The 23,028-nt window shown below is 37.0% G+C and overlaps 3 protein-coding genes across 5 annotated transcripts; all 3 read left to right on the plus strand.

Annotated features, from left to right (window-relative positions):
- The first annotated feature begins 410 nt into the window (after positions 1-410).
- On the plus strand, positions 411-5,629 carry slc10a2 (solute carrier family 10 member 2). Its single transcript, NM_200358.1, is given in 6 exon segments — positions 411-957; positions 1,818-1,936; positions 2,023-2,111; positions 2,193-2,368; positions 4,630-4,787; positions 4,885-5,629. Coding segments are annotated over 6 exon segments (1,086 nt in total). The 5' UTR covers positions 411-577; the 3' UTR covers positions 5,049-5,629.
- A 36-nt stretch (positions 5,630-5,665) lies between these two features.
- Positions 5,666-11,306, plus strand: LOC103911657 (uncharacterized). 2 transcript variants are annotated; one of them, XM_087267941.1, is made up of 2 exons: positions 5,666-5,742; positions 6,787-11,306. In XM_087267941.1, exon 2 carries the CDS (start codon positions 7,286-7,288, stop codon positions 10,277-10,279), a length of 2,994 nt encoding a protein of 997 aa, XP_087124067.1. In that variant the 5' UTR covers positions 5,666-5,742; positions 6,787-7,285; the 3' UTR covers positions 10,280-11,306. The 2 variants fall into 2 exon arrangements, with proteins under 2 accessions (XP_087124067.1, XP_087124068.1); XM_087267942.1 differs by having other exon boundaries at positions 5,672-10,090; positions 10,165-11,306.
- A 3,023-nt stretch (positions 11,307-14,329) lies between these two features.
- On the plus strand, positions 14,330-21,549 carry LOC147842391 (toll-like receptor 13). Of its 2 annotated transcripts, none has more exons than XM_087267958.1 (2): positions 14,330-17,867; positions 17,971-21,549. In XM_087267958.1, exon 2 carries the CDS (start codon positions 19,057-19,059, stop codon positions 21,271-21,273), a length of 2,217 nt encoding a protein of 738 aa, XP_087124084.1. In that variant the 5' UTR covers positions 14,330-17,867; positions 17,971-19,056; the 3' UTR covers positions 21,274-21,549. The 2 variants fall into 2 exon arrangements, with proteins under 2 accessions (XP_087124084.1, XP_087124085.1); XM_087267959.1 differs by lacking the exon at positions 14,330-17,867 and having other exon boundaries at positions 18,483-18,849; positions 20,490-21,549.
- Positions 21,550-23,028: the final 1,479 nt, after the last annotated feature.

Here is a 23,028-nt window from a genome sequence, read left to right on the forward strand (position 1 = left end):
GGTACCATATACATTCCTTTAGTTACTAAAGGGTTTTTAAAAGGAAAAAAAACGCTTTATGGCTTTTTTTCGATTCATGTACTTCTGACGCATGTTCACCATCGGGACTGATTGGCACTTAGTAACAGCGTGGTGGTGATGGTTCAGGGCTGTACCAGGAGAAAAAACAATAAAATTTAAGTACCACAATGTTATAAAATGGCATAAGGGTGCAATTTCATTTATTATGCCTAAACTTAACTTTGACAATGGCATTCTTTATTTTTCACTCACTCTGTCTTTCATGTGTTAGCATTTGGACACTGACCCCATAAAACATTTGCAGCGAGTTAATTATTTTTCAGCATTTTTTTCCTCTAAATTTTATAGACCCCAGGCACATATTAAAGCTGTAAGTGATAGAGTTCACTCTTTGTCACTGTGGATGGAGAGAACAGGGAACCAACAAGAAATGTATAGAAACGCTCTGAAATCGTAGCTAACTTTCTTTGAGAAACTTCTGCTCTGCAGCCTCTGGATTGGAATCTACACCTCCATCCCTTTAGGATCCTACTTTTGATCACTCACTTTTGACACCATGTGCACATTAGAGCCAGTCTGCCCGGTGAATGCCACCATCTGCACGGGCACATCTTGCCTGGTGCCCCGTGATCCATTTAACGACATTCTCAGCGTTGTGATGAGCGTTGCCATTACCGTCATGTTGGCCATGGTTATGTTTTCAATGGGCTGCACTGTTGAGGCTAGAAAACTGTGGGGGCACGTTCGCAGACCCTGGGGCATTTTTATAGGTTTCCTTTGCCAGTTTGGCATCATGCCTTTCACAGCCTTCATACTTTCATTGCTTTTCAACGTGCTGCCAGTCCAGGCAGTGGTCATCATCATCATGGGCTGCTGCCCTGGAGGATCAAGCTCTAATGTTTTCTGCTACTGGCTTGATGGAGACATGGACCTAAGGTGAGAAAGTCAATCTGTTTACTTCGATTTATTTTTCTTTTTTAATGTTTGTAGCACTGAAGACATTGCAAAACCCAAAGTGCTTTCCAAACATGACAGGATTTTTATTATAATTTTTTTGTGTTTTACTTTGCTCATTTATTTAGTAGATAAATATGCTGTATTATATACTGTTAGTAGATAAATACACTTTTTAGGTATATACTCACTATAAAAAGTGGTTATTTACTTAAAAAAGTAACTAAATCTGTTGCTTCAAAGGCAACAAGTTGACATTACCTAAAAAAAGTAAGTAAACCTATTGTAATTTGGAACTGTTAAGTTAATTTAACTTATGTTTTGTAATTATCCACATAGTTCATTTATGTAAAAAGATTAAGGCAATGGGTTTACTCTCTTGACTTAACCCTAATTTAAATCAACTAACCATTTTAAAAGCTGATTTACTCAATTTAAGTGGTCAGCTAATCTTGTGTACGTAATTTTATCTGGTTACTCAGTTTTATCTTCGGAAATAATAGTTTCTTATTTTTGTATATTAATTGTATTATTTTAGTATGGGCTAATAATATGCAATGTGGGAAAGTTACTTTTATAATAAGCCTAACTAAAGCCTTAATCTATTATTAGTTTTAAAAGTATTGTTACAGAAATTTGTGAAATATTTTATAGCAATTTCTTTTTCTATCATTTTTCTTTACTTATAAAGCATAGCTAAATATAAAATGGTGAAATAGCGCTTAATCATTATAGTCGCTTAATAAGAAGAGTACGTATAATCCAATTATGCACATTTATTTAGATAACACAGAAGCAGTTTTGGTAACTGTATAATAAAACATCTTTTCTGCCACCCATAGCATCAGCATGACAGCGTGTTCTTCAATTTTGGCTCTGGGAATGATGCCTCTTTGTCTGCTCATCTACACCACAATCTGGACTGCAGGCGATGCGATTCAGATTCCTTACGACAATATTGGTAAAATGACTGCACATTGTTTTTTATTTTTATTTTATATATTTAGGACATAGGAGTTGTATCCTAAATTGTACTGTTTTTTCAAGGGATCACACTGGTGAGTTTGCTTGTGCCTGTCGGTCTTGGGATGTTAGTGAAACACAAGTGGCCTAAAGCTGCCAAAAAGATCCTCAAGGTGAGTTTTTTTATTTGTTTTATTATTATTGTTGTAAATCCTTATGCATGCTGTGTGACTTCATGCTTGTTTTATTAACAGGTTGGATCTGTGGTGGGAATCGTCCTCATCATCGTCATTGCAGTAATTGGTGGTGTGCTTTATCAGTCCTCATGGACCATTGCTCCTTCACTTTGGATCATTGGTACCATTTATCCATTTATTGGATTTGGCTTGGGGTTCCTCTTGGCACGCTTTGTGGGCCAACCTTGGCACAGGTAAAAATTTACAACAATTTGAGTGAAATTATTACCATGAGCTTTGCCTCAGGCGTAGCCAATCTAGTGATGTACAAACTGTGTTTCCACCTTTTAATGGTCATAAATTGTGTAACCCCACAGAACTTTTTTTGTTGAAGTGTTTCTGGCCATTAGTAAAGTAAAACTTTAGTGAAGTTGCATGAAATGTTTAAATGTCTAAAAATACATATGCTTAAAATGTCTTCAGGAAAAAAAAATATGTTAAAGAGAACTATATTTTATATAATATATTTTAAATAGCTATTTTTCAGCTCCATCTTGTTCATTTTGCACATCTGGCAGCAGTCTCCAAGCCGTACCTGTTAAATATGTTAAACTAAAGCTAATATGCCAGGATAACATACATTTTTGATAGCTTTGACTTTAAAATTACCGTTTCTTAGACTAGGTGTAAAAAAAAAAAACGATGACAAAAAAGCCAAACGTAAAGTTTGTTAAACTTTTGAGTTATGAAATTTGGAAAAGAGATCACTTCACAGCTATGCAAAAAGTAATGTGTAAATTATCCATTATTGTTCTCACAGTCACTATTTAAGTCATACAAAATTCTATTCAAGCTAAAACCATTTTAATATAATTGGTATTATTTTAATATTATATAATATATATGCAGATTTTTAATCCATAAAAGTCAGGGAATTTGATAAAGTGGAAGCAGTGTAGTAGGTTTGGACATTAAAGATGTCCATATGAAAGCAACAAGTGATACCAAAGTCCCTTAAATGCAAATGATTTCACTTGGCGGCCGTCTTTGAAACGCCGCGTGGGCATTCTGTCTAAATGGAGAAACATTAAATTCTCCAAAACTGTTTGCCAAATTATGATTGTTACATATTTGGAATCACCAATAAAATTCCAGTGTGTTTGTTCACCATCTAACTTGTCGTCAAAGCACACATCTGGTCCGAGTTTCTCCCCCAGAGAAACAACAGTCTATGGGTGTATTCACACCTTCCTTTCTTACTTCGGTTGAATGGCATTAGAGTTTGTTTTCCCGCTTGGTGCGATCTGTTTGGGCAGGTATGAATATAGCAATCCTACTCTAGTGCCCAACAAAAGTGGACCAAAAAAGCATACTGAGGCCTCCTTGAAAAGGTGGTTTCAGTACGCTTTCAAATAAACTCTGAAGCGGAACAATGCGATGTATATTATATGGAATATATATTATGGAATCTGGAGGAAAAATGTTTGTTGACAGAGCTTTATCAACAATTTTAAACAGAGAGAAAGGGAGAGAGAGGGAAAAACATTAGCTGTTGGATTGTTGGTAATATTTCCAATAGATGACCATTTTGCAGTTAAGCAAAATTAATCCACGCCTCCTCCTGACGTGACTTGCGATGCACCTTCGTCATTTGCAATGCATTAAAAATTGTTTTCCAGCCGCAGCCACGCTTTGTTCTTAAAATGTATAGTTTGTCTAAAGCAGGGGTGTCAAACTCAATTCCTGGAGGGCCAAAGCACTGCACAGTTTAGTTCCAACCCTGCTCCAACACACTGTAGGTGTGTACCTGTACCTGTAGGTTTCAAACAAGCCTGTAGGACTCTATTAGTTTGATCAGGTGTGTTTAATTAGGGTTGGAACTAAACTGTGCAGAGCTGTGGCCCTTTTGGAACGGAGTTTGACACCTGTGATGTATACAAACTATCTAGTATACTATGACCGGGGATACAGTCAGCCAGCGATGTCGACCCTCTATAGTAAAAAGCGACATTTTGTGTCTACCTTTCTTTTCTTGCAGGAGTACCATTATCATTTTCCTGCACATTTATTCTGACCAATCAAAAAACAGCTTAGGAAATGCGTTCAATAACATCTGGCCAATGAGCAATGTGTCACATTACTGCAATTTGGTTCTTTTCAACTGGTTCGGACCAAAGCAATCAGTGTGGTGTGAATAGGACCCAAAAACGGCAGAAGAAAGCTACAGTGTATCATTTGTTGCCCTTGCTCTGGCCCAAATGAACCACAGATGTGAAAGTAGCCTATAGCGATCAACAATTGGCTTCTGTATAGTAGACAGGGCTTAATTCGCTATATTGACCGTTACACTTTTCCCCATTCGAAACCATACGAGTAACATCCCTTGTGTATTCTTTAGTGTTTCACAGAGCAGTTAGCTCACGTGTTCTAGGCATCAATAAAGGTGGCAAAATAAAAAAAAAAAACACTTGTGCTGTTCTCTTCAATGGTTAACTTCTTGTGAACGTGATTGCAGGTGCCGCACCATTGCTCTAGAAACAGGCATGCAGAACGCCCAGCTGGCAAGTACTATTACCCAGTTGTCCTTTAGCCCTGCAGAGCTTGAGGTCATGTTCGCGTTTCCCTTAATCTACAGTATCTTCCAACTGGTTGTGGCTGGGATTGCAGTGTCAAGTAAGTAACTAAGAAGTTGATTTGATTTTAAGCTGTAGTTTATAGAGATAAGCCTGTTTGGCAATCCTGAAATTCACTGCATTTATCCTTTTTTCAGTTCATTACTCAATCAAGCGCTGTAGACATCAGACGTTGGTGAAGGAGGATGGGGAAGGCACCACTGAGGATTGCGATAAGCACAGTTACAGCTTGGAGAATGGTGGTTTTAGCTGTGATGAAAATGGCAACAATCAAAACAAAGACAAAGGTACAAAGTTGTGAGCTTAAACGCTCTGCTAGTGGGCCGACGCTGACCTTCTGTTGACATGAACTGTGAACAAGCTATTCAAGCTTATTTCAAGAGTCAACCCTAGTCAAAACCAATGAATGCACTTTCAAATGCTATAAAGTAGACAGAACAAAATTGAAGAGTCTGCCTACCAGTTTATATATGCAAAACTCTCTGTCTCTCTAGATTGTGTTTTGTCTTGGGTCTGCAACATTTAAGTAATACATTGTAAGTCAGTGTACATGTGTGAAAGGATTGCTAAAAATATACTCCCTTCTTAGATCTTTAGATCTTCTTAAAAATACATTTTATTCCATCGCTGGTGTAATAAAGCAGTTTACAGTAATTTAGGGAAACATGCGGTGCATATATACAGTAAGTTGAACATATGCTAATTTATTCAAATGTTACTTTGTATACACATAATTGTAATGGTCTTAAAACTGCTTTAAGCATTTAACTGCTATAAATTACCATGTAAAAGCTGTTGAAAGTTTTAATGCAGTGTTTTACTTTTTAATGTGTTATATTTATATGCAAAACACCCTGAATAAAGGAATATTTAAACATGCAATGTTAGCATACCAAAGAGTGTGCTTGGTTATTATTTGGATATATTGGCTGTGTGTTAACCTTCTAATTGGGATTGGAACCAAAATATGCAAGACACTGGCCCTCCAGGACCGGGTTTGGACCAAGTGTGCCGCAAGCCTTGGTTTGAGTGAGGGTCTCGGCCGTTAGATCGCCCCCTGGGGGCTGGCTGCAGTACAAGTCATAAAGCCCGCCTCCTCCGTGTTAATGAAGGAGACTTGAGCCCAAATAAAAAAAAATATTACACTTGCAATAAAATGTCCCGAAAGATAGTTCTGGTCGATTAAGGCACTGGTTTTTATGCTGAAATAGGTGCAGATCTTCATTTTTGTAAACAGTTTGTTTTTAGCAGTAATTTAATGCTGGGCGTGTCATCGTGATTGACAGTTTCTCAAAGCGCGGCGTCTGAGCTTCGGCAGGAGACTGAAGTAGACTGAAATGTTATTATTCGATTTCTGTGTTATTTTACCATGACAAAATGAGTTCAGCAGTAAACTATAGTTTCTGACATACATGATCCTGGTGGAACACTGTTTATTCGCTAAGTTCAGGGCTTTTTTCGGGCTTTATTAGTTTGCTGATACACGCCTAGCCACCCAGATAGCAAAACACAGTTCCGGCTAGATTCTCGCCTGCCGGAGACTTATCTCTTAGAGCTCAGACTGACTAACGTTACCTCTGCTGGACCTACTCCGGATGCCTGGACTCACTACCCAATTCCAGCCCGAGTCAATCGAGCCAGATGCGGCGGCCGAGCGAGCAGGCGCTGCCGCATGCGAGCCGGAATCAGCCCGCGACGCCGCGAGTAAGTTATGCGCTGCGGCCTGGAGCTGGCGCGATTGAATATATAAAACCCTCATATTTGTTAACGTTTTTACATCCATTTGTGTTGATATGACAGCAAACGCATGCTGAGAAGTTCGGGGGGCGTAGTTGATTTTACATAAAGCGTTTGATTGGAAGTTCGACTCTGCTCATTTTCGCGGCTCCTCCTCTGGCTCCATCAGACAATCCTTCTGCGCATGTCAAGGCTCCAATTTCAGCAGTTTTTTGTGACAGTTTGTGCCCGTCAAGCAGGCGTTTTGCCCTCAAGGCGTTCAATGGGAAAAAGGGCTGTCGCATCGTCCATATTTTTTACAGTCATTGGTTTGGACACCTCTGGTTTACACGATCCGTTAACAAAACATTTCATCACCTTGGAATTTGCTTAAAGATGACTTGTCATATTTAAATTATGTAACAACTTGCTTCTATTGTGGAAAGAAATCTAGCAATTTAAGGTCACGATTTTGAGTCTGATGACTTTCTCATATCATACACTTGTTGAAGGACAAGTATAAATGGTGACTGAGTTTAAAATTTTCACTTTATTTTCATTTTAGTATTAATAGACTGTCTGCTTAATATCTGTTAATACTGCTCCTTCAACAGACATTTAACTGACTATAAGAAACTTTGCAAGTACATGTCAGCTTGCACTAACCCCAACTTAAAATCTGTCGAAAACTAGTTGGCATGTAGATACAATGTAACTTAAATTCATCAAACGGACCATCAAAACAAAGTATGACCAACATTTTCAGCTCCATCTAAGCTATTTCTTTAAGCTTTTAAATGGATGCGTTAAAACCAATGTGAAATGAAGCATTTTTGGCCATCTAAGTGTAACACATTTCTAGAATCCAGGCACAAAAAGGGGAAGTTTCTGATTTCTATAAATATAGTTACATGGTTACTTGACTCCAGTGAAAGAGAGAAAACAGCAAGGCAAGAAGCTATGAAGATCATTGTGGAACTGAAGATGCTTCTTCTGTTCGCATTCGTCATCCTATTTCAGAAGACTTCATGTGTTTGTTCTTGGCTTAATGAAAAATGTCGTGTCTACAGTGATGGGGAAGAATTTCCTGTTAAAGCATCCTCTGCTTCAAATCTGAACATTACTATATGCCGTAGTGTCACTGACATAAAAGAAGACCTTCAAGGACTTCCTGCAAACCTACTAAATCTCTTTGTTCATATGGACGGAGGCTGTCATGGTGTCCTGGCTCCAAACTCGTTCTCAAGTTTTGCATCTCTGGAACAACTTACAATTTCTGGATGCTTTTCAGAGATCCCTCCAGAAGCTTTTAATGGATTGACGAACGTAACTTCACTAACAATATCTTACAACTTTTCAGAAAACTGCAGTAAAGTAGCTCTTGATTTCAGTCACCTTCCGTCACTTACCAGTTTGTCTATTTCAGACTATAGTTTGTCGTTACTGGCATCAAATGTTTTTGAAACAATTCCTCTTTTGCAAAACTTATTTTTAGCTAATGTGTGTTTGAGGGACATGTCTGAGGTTTTGTGTCGGCTGTCAAAGGTTAAGGCTCTGAAGCATTTTACTCTAAAGGAATTTTTGTTAAAAAGACTTCAGTACCCAAACTGCTCTGTTTTCAACACATCTAACATATCTACTGAGTTCAATATTGAAGAGGTGAATTTGCATTTTGCAACAGTAGAGCATGTAGATGAGGGGGCTTTAAAAGTTTTTGGAAAGCTCTCTAGATTTGCTTTTTCTGTTTCAAGTACAGATTTCCTCAGAAATCTTTCTTTAATTGGAGTGCATAAAATCAGAACTTTGGATTTCAAAGTGGATTTACTTAATGTTGCTGACTTGTGTACAGCAGCAAAGTTATATGGGATTAACTCTATACAAGTTCAGTATAAAACAACTAACTTTTGGCCAACTCATACTAATATTTCTGGTGGCTGTAAAAATATTAAGGATGTAATGCTTGATACAATTTTATATCCTGCAAACCTCTTAGATGTAAATTGTGTTTTCCAGATTTTCAGCAACCTCACCATTATTAGCATATATAAGCATGTGCTCAGATCAGATGATTTCCAAACTCTGTGTGCTTCATTTCCACAAACAGTCAAACATCTTTCTGCCATGGATCTTCGATTAAAGAAGGTGGATACAATAGTTTCTCACCAATTTATGTGTTTTCAAAATCTTGAAATTTTGAACTTTACCTTAAGCAAAATTGTTGTTATAGAGGATTTTGCTTTCATTGGATTGAACAAGCTGAAAGAGTTAAACCTCCGTAAAAACAAAATATCTTCTATTCATCGACACACATTCAGTGGCTTACATGAACTGAGGGTGCTGGATTTGCAGGAAAATTCAATAATTCACATTGAGCCAGAATCATTAAGACATCTTATTAAGCTTAGCTCTTTTCTGTTGGGGGAACTTAAATTTCCTCCTAACATGTCACTGATCAAGCTGCATTTATCTGACATATTTGGAGGAATTCCACATAATTTAAGTAATGTTTTCATTAGCTCAGGACTGAGACCAATGCACCTTATGATCGGGAGTAATACTACACTAAAACATGGGCTAAACCTGCACATTAAAGGTCAATATGTGATTGTTGAGGACTGCAATAGTTTACTTTTAACATCTGTAGTCAAACTTCAGATACATGCAGCATATATGATCTGTGAAAATGAATTCATTGGGAAATATGTGCCATCAGTCGTCAGTCTGGAATTTGAGTCAATGTTCTCTGACAACATTGGAGACTTGTCTGTAATCAATCAGCTTGTTCATTTAAAAACTCTAAAACTGCGAAACATTGAGTTTACAAATCAGCCGAACGCGGCCATAACGTTTCACAATCTGACAAAACTGGAGACTCTGATTCTGTCAAATTGCAGAATATTCTTTCTAGATGGAAGTCTGACCAAAGACTTAAAGGCACTGACAAAACTTTTGCTTTCCCCAAAACATACTGTTAACATTCTACAAAGTTTTGTGGAACATCTTGTTCATTTGGAATACATCCATATTGATAGCATAGATCTGTACTGCAGTTGTGATAATGCATGGCTGTTATCGTGGGTGAAGTACAACAGGAAGGTGGAGGTTGTCGTGTCAAACCCCAGCATGCAAAATTTGCCGTGTTTTATTGGCAATGAATTTGACCAACTAAACTTTGTCAGCTTTATCAAGGAGAACTGCTCATTTGACCTTGAATTTGTGTTCTTCGCCAGCACTTCTGTGTTTTTGTGCATCTTCATTGTTGTGGTCCTGATGTATAAGTTTGTAGGCCAGTACTTGAAGCCGTTCTATCACATCGCTAGTGGATGGTTTCGAGAGGCTTTGCGTTTGAAGGAACAACAGCAGTACCTCTATGATGCTTTCGTGTCTTACAGCGGTAAGGATGAGCACTGGGTCATAGAGGAACTTCTTCCAAACTTAGAGCAGCGCGGGCCTCCATTTCTGCGTCTCTGTCTGCACAGTCGAGACTTTCAGTTGGGACACGACATTGTGGAAAACATCACAGACAGCATCTACGCAAGTCGCCGGACTCTTTGTCTCGTCAGTCGCAACTACCTCGATAGCAACTGGTGCTCACTGGAAATGCAGCTGGCCACCTACCGGCTCCAGGTAGAACACAGAGACATTCTTATCCTGGTCTTCCTAGAAACCATTCCATCTCGCTTGCTTTCCTCCCATCACAGACTGGCCCGGCTGGTGAAAACTAGGACCTATCTGGACTGGCCACAGGAGCCGGAGATGCATGAAGCATTCTGGGACAGGTTGTGGTATAAACTGAGCTCTAATAAAGCCAACTAGACTTTCCTTCTGTTTATTGTAAAGTTGCTTAAGATAATTACAAACTTTCTTTTGCAAAGTGATCAATATTTCAGTAAAAGTTTATTAGATTTGATGCTTAAAGAAAATGCCTTTAACATTTTTAAAACTTTTTAAAAACTGAATATAAAGGAAGAAGAAAGCAACTGTTTAATTTGCATTTTACTTGTTTTCTCAAACATTTATTGTAATTAAAAGTAATAACTATTTTCTAATAATTTACTTTTATATAACATGCTTAATAAACTCAGTGTGAATTCGCAATAGTCTATTTTCCTATATTTTTTAATAAGTTGACCATTTGATGTATGTATCCTGCAGCAAACAGGATGTACATTTGCATGTGTGTTTGTGCAAACTAGTTTCAGTTCATTTATTCAGATGTTTACTAGAACACCTTCCTTTAGCACAGTTTTAGCCTTGTATTTCTCATGCATGTGCCAGTTTACTGTAAACTGACCATATTATGCCCACATTCCCAAACTTGTAATATTATTTGACACATGTATTTACAATGTTAAGATTAATGCATTGAGTTTTAAGAGTAGTGGTTAATAATTTAAGAAAATTATTTGTATGTCTTGTTTTTTTTATTTGTTTTTCAAATGTCACTTAGTGGTTGCATTGGGTGCTATAGTTTTTGACTAAATTTAACTAAATATGTTAATAAGTATTAGAGTTATGAGCCATTGTTTTCATGTTATTTTTTTTTTTTTCATTAAAAGTACTCAAAAGGTTTAGATTTAATCTCAAGCAATGTGTTTTTATTTTGTTTTTTGTTTTTACTTTTTAATGTGTTGGTGATCTTTACATGCGAAACGCATAATGAATGAATATTCAAATATATGACCTTAGATTTTGACATTAATAGGCTGCAGATTGAACCTAACCATTATGCTGACTATATTTGGTGTGTAACATCCTGATTGAAGGTAACTCTAGTGAAAATTGCTTTTAAATGATCTAATTTTATAATGATCTTTATGCAATAAAAATAGTGTCTTTGTTATTTTGTTGAGAATTTTTTTCAAGCAATCACTGGTTTAATAAACTTTCAAAGCTTTACCCTTAACATTTTACCCAAAATTTAAAATATTGTCTTCAATTATTCACTTTATCATGTTATAAATGTCTTTCTTCTGTGGAATACGACATTTAGTTTGAAGAATGTTGGTAATTAAACCAATTGTCAACTGACTTCCATATTATGGATATAAAAATAAATAAATAAATCTGCAATATGTAGCATTTGTATAGCAAATTTTCTTAAGCGTACACACAAGTTACATTACAAGATTTTTTTTTTATTATTTTGCAATGACATGTTAATTTTTATGTGAAATATGTGGTTTTGGAGCATTTTCAGGTGAAAGTAATTTTCATGTGATCACATACTCTCCACACATAATAACCAGATTTGTTTACATGATCAAAAGGTTTTTACATGAAAATGCTCCAAAACCACATATTTCACATGATATTAATATATTATTGCAAAAGTGAAACTCTTGGAATGCAACTTGGATGTACAATTAAAAAAATAGTGAAAAAATAAAATAAATGTTTCACATGTCCTACATATTTTGCATGTGCTATTTATGTCTGAATCGCATTTGGGTTTTTTATAAAAACTTTTTTTTTTCAGTATGGTTTTTGTAACTACCCGCCGGTTAATAAAACACTCCACGCTTCCAAATACTGATGTCCATATGGATTTTCTTTATTGAACACCGTGAAAACTAAAAGATAAACAAATAAACAAACCAAATATTTCACACAAACACAGATCAAAAGGACATCAAAATAAACAAATAATTTATAAACAATGTTTAGTTTACCGTGTTGGCCTGATAACCAGCTGTAGAATACGCAGGAACATTAAACAGGTGCTTGCATTGAGATCTCACTATCCTGAGTGACCATACAAACTCTCACAGGTTAAATCAATCAATGAGAATCATGTGACTTCCCACTCAGGCCAACCGGAAACAAAGAAATTAGTAACAAACATATACCAATACACATTCAAATAATGAAATTCAAAACAATAAACAAAATTACAAGCTGACCAATCAGCATCAGCTACACTCCCACCAAATTACCTTTGACTTCAGAAATTAATAATACAGTCAATGGGAATTTTCAAACCTTAACACCATACCAACTCAATTCATAATTTATATGTTCTAATTAAAAATCTACATTTTATTAAAGTACTCAATTTTTATTATTATTTATTTATATTTTTAAATACACATTCTAGTTAAAATTGATAATTACTTTAATACTCAATTTATCCACAGTATAAAGGTTATATTACAAAACGAGGGCTTCATACCCAAGTAATTTAATGAAACTATAGAGCATTTCAATTTTTCAACTCTGCTCACCAGTACTATTAACTTTTGAATTGGACTCTGGTCAAACTGATATATATGATTACAAGGCATCTTTCCTGATTCCAGGTTGAGTACATGCAACACTTCCATAAAGGCATCCTGTTGTACAAGTGGAACACTTCACTCCTAAAGGTTCTGACATCTTCACCTTCTTTGCATGTCTGTGAAACTGGGCAATAACGTTCAAAACTGTAGTCCATTTTGAGACCAGTGATGGTTTCTGTAGAAAATCACTTTGCATTTTAACATCAGTTTTTAATACTTGAACATCCTTTACCTCTGGGCCTCCCACCAATAAGCCTTGCTTAACCATCACTTCACCTTTCCAAAAGAATTTCTTGCCACTTCCACTCCTTTTAAACCGGTTACCTCCTCCCAGTATTTTCTCATGCCCAAACTGCTTTCCGTAAGCTTTCTTTCCCCAGTCAGCAGACTTAAAACTCTTATGTTGGGGACGGCCCTTCCCCTGTGACATCTTCCTCTTTTTGAAGTGTTTTGATGACTTGCCAGGGCAGTGTTTCCATTTAAGGTGCTTTAATCGTATTAATGCGAGACTTTTATTACAGCCACCATCATTCTGATTAACACCTTCGGTTATAGAGTGCAGAAACTGAACATCTTCCTGTGATATAATCTTCTCTCCCAATCGAGTATCTGCAAAATCCATTTCCGATGATCTGATGACAGCAGCAGGTGTCACAGGATAAAGCTCCTGGATTGATATACGTTGGCATAAACCAGTCACATTCACCTTTGTACAGTGTGGAGTACCCCCCACAATGCTCCAGCCCAGGTCAGTCTTGATGGCATAAGGCTCTTCATCACCTCCACTGATGACCTGTCAAGGTGCCAATGCTCTAGAGCAATCATAACCAATAAGGAGACCTACTCCACAATCCATTTGTGCAGGCATTTCATCAGCAATCTTTGCTAGATGTCTCCATCTTTTAGCCGTTTCACAGGTAGGAACATGTGTTCGTTCAAAGGGAATAAAGTCCCTCATATAAGCAGGAGGCAAACAGAATGAACTATCTGAAAAGAACCCTCTAACTTGGAGTCTGCAAACTCTCTGGCTCTCTACAATATGATCCTTTCCCAACATAGTGGACAGCTTCAATTTTACTGGATCTGTTGTTACCTGCAATCGCTCACATATCTCTTGATCAATGAAAGTGTGACTGCTTTGTGTATCTAATAAAGCATATACAAGGATTTCCTTCTCAGAATTAGATGAAGACAACCATACAGGAACAATCATGGATGTTAAACCTTTTTCTCCACCATTCATACAACATAAAGAGGATGTACTTTCTTCAACTTGTGAAACACCCTGAGTAGTTGGCTTATCTGTTATCTGACGATCTTCATGCAGCGGAGTGGGGTGGTGCCTCTTGCATACAGCACATATGGCCCTGTTTCTACAGTCCCTGGAGAAATGTCCTTTTCTCAAGCATGCAAAACACAACTTATTCTCCAAACCCTCTCTTTTCCATTGCAGTCATCTCTGTTAGATCTTGACATTTATAGATTGAGTGTCCCTCTCCACAAAACAAACATTCGACTGAACTTGCACCAAGCACTAATGTACTCCTTAAATTGGACGCCTTAGAATTGCTAGAATCAGCCAAATCACATGCTCCATCTACATTGTCCGTAGTGGTTGCCAACGAGCTTATCCTAGGATGCTTTATCTCCTTAATTGAATTCCCATCAGATGTCTTTAATGCATACAAAGATGACACAGGATTGCATGCTATGCGTGCTTCCTTAGAGATAAACGAAACAAAGGTGCAAAAGCTTGGGTATTCTTTGTTCAAGTCCAACTGTTCTGTGACATAACGGTTCCACCTATGAGTCACCCAATTGGGAAGTTTAAGCAATATCTTCTGGTTCTCCTCACAGTCGTTCAGCACATTAAGACTCTTGACGTGTGGCATGGCATCACTGCATGATTGCAAAAAAAATCACTGAACTCTCTTAATTTAACGTATTCGGATGCACCAATCTTGGGCCATTTACTAAGTTTCTCTCTAAAGGCACGTTGTACCACGAAGGAGTGACCATATCTGGCATTTAACTTTTCCCATGCTTGCTGATAAGCTTGATCATCTTTTCTATAAAAGGTGCCTTCAAGAACTGATTTGGCTTCACCATCAATATACATTTGCAAATAGAAGAGTCTGTCTGCTGAATTTGGACACCGTCTTTCTATAAGTGACTTAAACATTATGCTCCATTCTATAAACTTAAGTGGGTCACCGAAAAATACAAAAGGTTCTGGAACAGGAAGATGGGATAAGGCCACTGACTCTTGTAATGTCTGTGTGACAGATACTTTACTTTCTGGGTCTTGTTTATCCAAATCTGGTGTGCTAGAAACAGGAAGAATAAGGTTACTCACATCTGCGCAGGCTGAACCACATTGCTGGCTGTTCATTCTTGATTCCTCTTCAGTGTACACTCGAAGTCTTGCTTCCATGACCTCAACATCTCTGCGATTTTCAAGTTTCTTTAATCGCTGCCTTTGCTCATTGATATCGGCCTCCATTTCAATTTCAGCTTTCTTTGCGGCCAACAAAGCAGCAGCCTCTGCTCTCTTACCAGAAATGCTTAAAGATTCTGAAAGTGGTTTTGAATGATTACTAAGAGCTGCAGCTCTAGACACTGTAGATCCATAAATGGACCTCGCATACTCACAGTCCAGCAGCATACGCAGTCTTGCCTTCTCCGCTTCAGCATCAAACTCTATGCCATCTTCTACCAGGCGTACCCTCATTATCTTCAGCAAATCTGCAGTAACAGCTGAACATGCATCAATTTTCCTCCTAATTTCTTGACTTGGTACTACTTGAGATCGAATGTTATCATACAACACATTCATGTCAGACTCTTTCTTCTCAACCTCATCCATCATATCATACAAATCACTTTCAGAACACTCATGCTTCAGTTTAAAACGAACATCTCTTACATGAATCTTCCAACTCTCATATGCAGTTATAAACTTCTTTTCCTTCTGGATCAACTCTTGCTCCTTCAACTCCTGCATCTTTGGTGTCAAAAACTTGTCACGGGAAGATATTCTAACCTCATTTACCGTTGATGAACCAGAATTAAGTTCTTTAAACCTCGCCTCAGATTTTTCAGTGCATGTGGTACATGATGTATAGCGATTTCTCACAGTGCCCTCAATTTCATATACATCATCCATTAAAACTTGCTCTTGTAATAAACATTCATTTTGTTCAGCTGACTCATCTTGAACAGACATTTTTTTTTTTTTTTTGTCAATTATTTTCTATGTGCACACAATTTACACAACACAACCATGAGATTATTAGACACACTCAAACTCACTTCAAAACAATACCCTTAATACTGTGAAATATTTACTTGCATTTTTTTTCTACAAAAAGTTAATATCTATGTTAACCCTTAAACATTGATACAGTCACAGAAATTTCAAACCATTACCATCAGCACATATTTTTTCCTCTCTCTCTCTGGTTATAAGCAACTTTACCTTTAAACAACTTGGATCCAACTCTTTAAAACATCAACTTTTCGCCAAAAGACGGCATTCAAATACCACAGTCTGATCTGCTATGACGCCGATGAATAAGAGATGAATGAAAGGATCCGCCACGTGAGAAAGACGCCAAACTGCGCTCTGAATCTTGCTGCTGCCAACACCAAGGCAGCAGCTTGTATGACGTCACGAAACCAGTTCCTCACAGACCGCCGCTGCTAAATAGCTTCCACAGTCCCAGACTTTCACGGAGGAATCACGCGCCGAAAATAGCGTCCTCCGTCACCGCAGAGGCAGCCCAGCCGCGCACAAAAGGTCCATCCAGAGATACGAACCGCTCACTGTTGCTGTGCACCGCTGATAAACACCTTGGTGAGGAGGAATCGGGCCACGTTTTCACTGTAACTACCCGCCGGTTAATAAAACACTCCACGCTTCCAAATACTGATGTCCATGTGGATTTTCTTTATTGAACACCGTGAAAACTAAAAGATAAACAAATAAACAAACCAAATGTTTCACACAAACACAGATCAAAAGGACATCAAAATAAACAAATAATTTATAAACAATGTTTAGTTTACCGTGGTGGCCTGATAACCAGCTGTAGAATACGCAGGAACATTAAACAGGTGCTTGCATTGAGATCTCACTATCCTGAGTGACCATACAAACTCTCACAGGTTAAATCAATCAATGAGAATCATGTGACTTCCCACTCAGGCCAACCGGAAACAAAGAAATTAGTAACAAACATATACCAATACACATTCAAATAATGAAATTCAAAACAATAAACAAAATTACAAGCTGACCAATCAGCATCAGCTACAGTTTTACAATACAGTATAGTGTCACCATCAAGGCCCACAAAACTGCAAAATAAGCTCCCCCTTCTAGCCTCACTACACCTCTTCCTGGAGTAACCTAGTTTTCCCCTCGAGTTTCTAATTCATGTAATTACCAGTGATGGAAAGAGTAGTGAAAAATTATACTTAAGTTAAAATACCGTTACTTGCCAAAAATCTACTGCAAGTAGAGTAAAAGTGTTGTAAATATTACTCAAAGTATGAGTAAAAAGTAAACCTTTTAAAAGTACTCAAGTGTAATAAGTAGTATTACGCTGTAAAAAGCTGATGCATTTACATGTAATTTGTGGATGTGTGTAAACGTAAGATTCTGTAGTTATTGCCCAGCAGGCACACAACGTCATAAGATGTTAATAGTAGGGTACATTTAGGTTGTGATGTCAGGTGAGCTAAATTCAATATCCAGCCAGCATCTAAGGACAATGTTATTTTGATGTCCAATAACGACGTGAAATGACATTGATATTTGGTTGATTTTAGGTTTGACATTGATGTCAACCCGATTTTCATTTCCAAACAAAATGCAACGTCACCACAACTTTGAGGTACAACGTCAATCTGACTTCATGTTGACATCTTGTGCCTGCTGGATGTTTAAGGCCATTTCGGTCATCAGACAGTAAACATCTGTCATTTCTCATCATTGTCATGCATCTAAACAGTCTCTGGGTCAATGCGTATAAAGAGTTTGGACGTCTTCTTGAACACTTTTAATGCTTCCAAACAGTTTTCTGCAATTACAAATGGCATGTCTTCAGGTAGTTCAGTATGATGTGATTTACCTTCTAAGTGTGATTTGATTGGACAGGAAACACAGGACTGATTTTTCTAATCCCCATAGATAAGAAAAAATAAAGTAGTGACTGCAGGTTGAAGTAGGGGAGTAAAAGTACCAATACTGCACTAAAAATGTACTCAAGGGAAAGTAAAAGTACACATTTTAAAACTACTAAGTAAATTACAATTTCTGAGAAAAAAAATATACTCAATTACAGTAATTTGAGTATTTCTAATGTGTTACCTTACACCACTGGTAATTACCTAGCCCGACAAACCTGGCTTCATTAAGCAACCGGTCTTGGGTTACTGGGAGATGTTGCTTCTACAGTATAGAAAAAAGTAAATGTTTAGAAGTACATAGGGTGATGGAATTTAAAATTTGAGTGTGCTGTCCCTTTAACACATTTAACTAAATATGTTAATAAGCATCTGAACTGATAAAACTGTCCATGTGTCACACGTAAATATAAATGTGGTCACAAAAAGGGAAGTTTATTTCTTGCTCAAATCTTCTGATATGGTTAAACACCTCAAGAGACAGAGGCCAGAACAAGAAGATCATAAGCTATAAAAATCATTGAGGAACTGAAGATGGGACTTTTTTTTGCATTCTTCATCCTATTTCTGAAGACTTCATATGTTTGTTCTTGGCTTGCTGGAAAATGTCATATTAAAAGTGACGGGGAAGAATTTTCTTTTAGCACATCCTCTCCTCGAAAACGGAACACTACTGTATGCCGTAGTGTCACTGACATGAAAGAAGACCTTCGATGACTTCCTGCAAACTTACAGAATCTCATTGTTCAGACGGATCTAGGCCATCATGGTGTCCTGGCTCCAAACACATTCTTACGTTTTGGTTCTTTGGAAAATCTTGAAATTGTGGGATGTTTATCAGAGGTCCCTCCAGAAGCTTTTAATGGATTGACGAATGTGACTACACTAACACTATCATGTTCCCAACAATGCACTGAGGTAGCTTTTGATTTCAGTCGCCTGACCTCACTTACCAGTCTGTCTCTTTCAGACTATAGTTTGTCATTATTGCCATCAAATGTTTTTGAAAAGATTCCACAGTTGCGATGGCTACATTTATGCAGTGAGTGTTTGAAGGATTTATCTGAGGTTTTGTGTCGGCTTAAAAATGTTAAACCATTAAAGTACCTTGGTTTAGGTAATACAATGTTAACAAGACTTCAATACCCAAACTGCTCAGTTTTCAACGTCTCTGAAATATCGACTAAGTTTAATATTGAAAGAGCAGATTTGCTTTTGGGAAAGTTAGAGCATGTAGATGAGGGGGCTTTAAAAGTTTTTGGAAAGCTCTCCAGGTTGTATTTTACTGTTTCAAGCAAAAATTTTCTGAGGGATCTTTCTTTAATTGGAGTACATCAAATTAGTGTAATAATTGCCACAGTGGATGTACTTAATGTTGACGATTTGTGTGTAGCAGCAAAGTTATATTCAGTTAAGTCTGTAGATGTTGATTATGATACAATTAACTTGTCACTGACTTCTAAAATTTCAGATGGCTGTAAACAAATTGGTTACATTATGCTTGAAAATAACATATTTGGAAAGATTGTCAACCTCTTAGATGTAAATTCTCTCTTCCAGATTACCATAGATAAGCATGTGCTCAGATCAAATGATTTTCAATCTCTTTGTGCTTCATTTCCACAGACGGTCAAAAAGATTTCTGATATGGTGCTACGAATTATTAGGATAGATAAGATAGTTTCTCATCAGTTTATGTGTTTTGTAAATCTTAAAACTTTGAAGTTAGCAATGAGCAAATTTTCTGTCATAGAAGATTTTGCTTTCATTGGATTGAACAAACTGAAAGAGTTAAACCTCCACAGCAACAAAATATGTTCTATTCATCGACACACATTCAGTGGCTTACATGAACTGAGGGTTCTGGATCTGAATGAAAATCCATTATTTCACATTGAGCCAGAATCATTTAGACATCTTATTAATCTTAGGACACTTCTATTGGGAGATCTGAACTTCCCTCCTAACATGTCACTGATCAAGCTGCATTTATCTGACATATTTCGAGAAATTCCACGCAATTTGAGTAATGTTTTCATTAGTTCAGGACTGAGACCAATGCATCTTGTGATTGGGAGTAATACTACACTGAATAATGGGCTAAACTTGCACATCAAAGGTCAATATGTGATTGTTGAGGACTGCAATAGTTTACTTTTAACATCTGTAGTCACACTTCAGATAAATGCTGCATATATGATCTGTGAAAATGAATTCATTGGGAAATATGTGCCATCAGTCGTCAGTCTGAAAATTGAGTCAATGTTCTCTGACAATATTGGAGACTTGTCTGTAATCAATCAGCTTGTTCATTTGAAAACCCTAAAACTGGAAAACATTGATTTAACAAATCAGCCGAACACGGGCATAATGTTTCACAATCTGACAAAACTGGAGACTCTGATTCTGGCAAATTGCAGATTATTATTTCTGGATGGAAGTCTGACCAAAGACTTAAAGGCACTGACAACACTAGTGCTATTCCCCAAAGATACTGTCAATATTCTACAAACATTTGCTGTTCATCTCATTCAGTTGGAGTTTGTTTGTTTTTATAGATTGGGTCTGTACTGCAGTTGTGATAATGCATGGCTGGTCTCGTGGATAAGGGACAACAGGAAGGTGGAGGTTGACATGTCAAACCCCAGCATGCATGATTTGCAGTGTTTTTTTGGCAATGAATTTGACCAACTCAACTTTGTCAGCTATGCCAAGGAGAACTGCTCATTTGACCTTGACTTTGTGTTTTTCGCCTGTTCTTCTGTGTTTTTGTGCATCTTTATTGTTGTGGTCCTGATGTATAAGTTTGTTGGCCAGTACTTCAAGCCATTCTATCACATCGCCAGTGGATGGTTTCGGGAGGCTTTGCATATGAAGGAGAAACAGCAGTACCGCTATGATGCTTTCGTGTCTTACAGCGGTAAGGATGAGCACTGGGTCATAGAGGAACTTCTTCCAAACCTAGAGCAGCGTGGACCTCCATTTCTGCGTCTCTGTCTGCACAGTCGAGACTTTCAGTTGGGACACGACATTGTGGAAAACATCACAGACAGCATCTACGCAAGTCGCCGAACTCTTTGTCTCGTCAGTCGCAACTACCTCAATAGCAACTGGTGCTCACTGGAGATGCAGCTGGCCACCTACCGGCTCCAGGTAGAACACAGAGACATTCTTATCCTGGTCTTCCTAGAAACCATTCCATCTCGCTTGCTTTCCTCCCATCACAGACTGGCCCGGCTGGTGAAAACTAGGACCTATCTGGATTGGCCACAGGAGCCGGAGATGCATGATGCATTCTGGGACAGGTTGTGGTGTAAACTGAGCTCTAATAAAGCCAACTAGACTTTCCTTCTGTTTATTGTGAAATTGCTTAAGATAATTACAAACTTTCTTTTGCAAAGTGATCAATATTTCAGTAAACGTTCAATAGATTTGATGCTTAATCAAGAAAAAGTGTCCTTTTTTAACTGATTATAATAATAGATAAAGAAAACAACTGTTTAATTTGCATTTAAATCATCTTTCTTAAACATTTATTGTAATTAAATGTAAAGACCATTTTCTAATAATTTTCTTTTCTATAACATTCTTAATAAACTTGGTGTAATGTCAGAATAAGCTATGCTTCTATACTGTTTAATAAGTTGACCATTTAATGTATTTTAACATGTTCCACACTCAAATAATGTTTGGAGCACCTACTGAAACCTCTCTCTCTCTCTTTCTCTCTCTCTCTCTCTCTCTCTCTCTCTCTCTCTATATATATATATATATATATATATATATATATATATATATATATATATATATATATATATAGTTTAATAGCCTAAACCTCAAGGTTAATTTTGCAAATCATTTGCAGCAAACAGGATGTATATTTGCATATGTTTATATGCAAACTAGTTTCAGTTCATTTATTCAAATCTTTACTGGAACACCTTCCTCACTTGGTCAGGCTTAAAAAAAAAAATTTGTGCTGCACAGTTTGAGTCTTGTATTTCTCATGTATGTGCCAAAATATTGTACACTAACCATATATTGCTTGCATTTTTTTAAACGTCACTTTGTACTGGCATTATATATAGGCTTGTAACACGTGTTATAATATTTATTTTTTAGCATTTGTTTTTTAAATAAAATAACTTAAAAGGTTTGGATTTAATCTCAAGCAATGTGTTTTTACTTTTCAATGTGTTGGTGATCTCTACATGCAAAACACCACAATGAATGAATATTCAAATATATGACCTTAGATTTTGACGTTAACAGACTGCAGATTGCACTTAACAATTGTACTGACTATATTTGGTGGGCAACAACCTGATTGAGGATTATTGTCAGACCACTCTTAAAACATGTAATAAAATTATTGCAATTTTGTTTCAAAAAAATTATTAAAATTAACTAAATATTCATAATCTCAGACTGGCTTAACAATCTTTCAGAACTTTAACCTTAAAAGTTCACCCAAAAATGTAAACCCTTAACAGTTTAAAATGTTGTCATCAACTATTCACTTTTATTATGTTCTAACCCTTTATGACTTTCTTCTGTGGAACACAAAATCTATTTTGAAGAAAGTTGGTCAATCAAACCAAAAAGAAAAACATCTGTAAAATGAAGTATAATTTAAGATATACATACATTTTAGTAAATACCAGTATACACCCAAATCACATTACAAGACCTTCACATTTGCAATTATGTGTTAATATTACGTGTAACGTATGGTTTTGGAGGACTTTCATGTAAAACCATTAAAATCACATCTAAGTGAAGTTTATTCATAAACTAATTTCGAGAGGAGCACGTGATTATGATTGAACACGGCTGGTTCTGCATTAGCATGCTTGATCCACCAATCAGGCCATTCCTAACCACTATAAAGAGCCAGGGTTTTCTCACTACAGTCATCTTCGATTTGAAGAATACACTGCTCTGCATCAGCTGCTACATCAACTTCTCCAGCTACATCAACTTCTCCAGCTACATCAACTTCTCCAGCTACATCAACTTCTCCAGCTACATCAACTTCTCCAACAACAACAACAACTTCTTCAACAACTTATCCAACTACAACTTCTCAACCTTCTA

Source organism: Danio rerio, chromosome 9 (assembly GCF_052040795.2).
Source record: "Danio rerio strain M-AB ecotype USA chromosome 9, GRCz13ab, whole genome shotgun sequence".
Classification (NCBI taxonomy): domain Eukaryota; kingdom Metazoa; phylum Chordata; class Actinopteri; order Cypriniformes; family Danionidae; genus Danio; species Danio rerio.

Bases quoted from the DNA above. Each gene is read 5' to 3' on its own strand.
- LOC103911657 (XM_087267941.1), top strand. From the start codon at position 7,286: ATGAAGCATTTTTGGCCATCTAAGTGTAACACATTTCTAGAATCCAGG.
- LOC147842391 (XM_087267958.1), top strand. From the start codon at position 19,057: ATGTTAACAAGACTTCAATACCCAAACTGCTCAGTTTTCAACGTCTCT.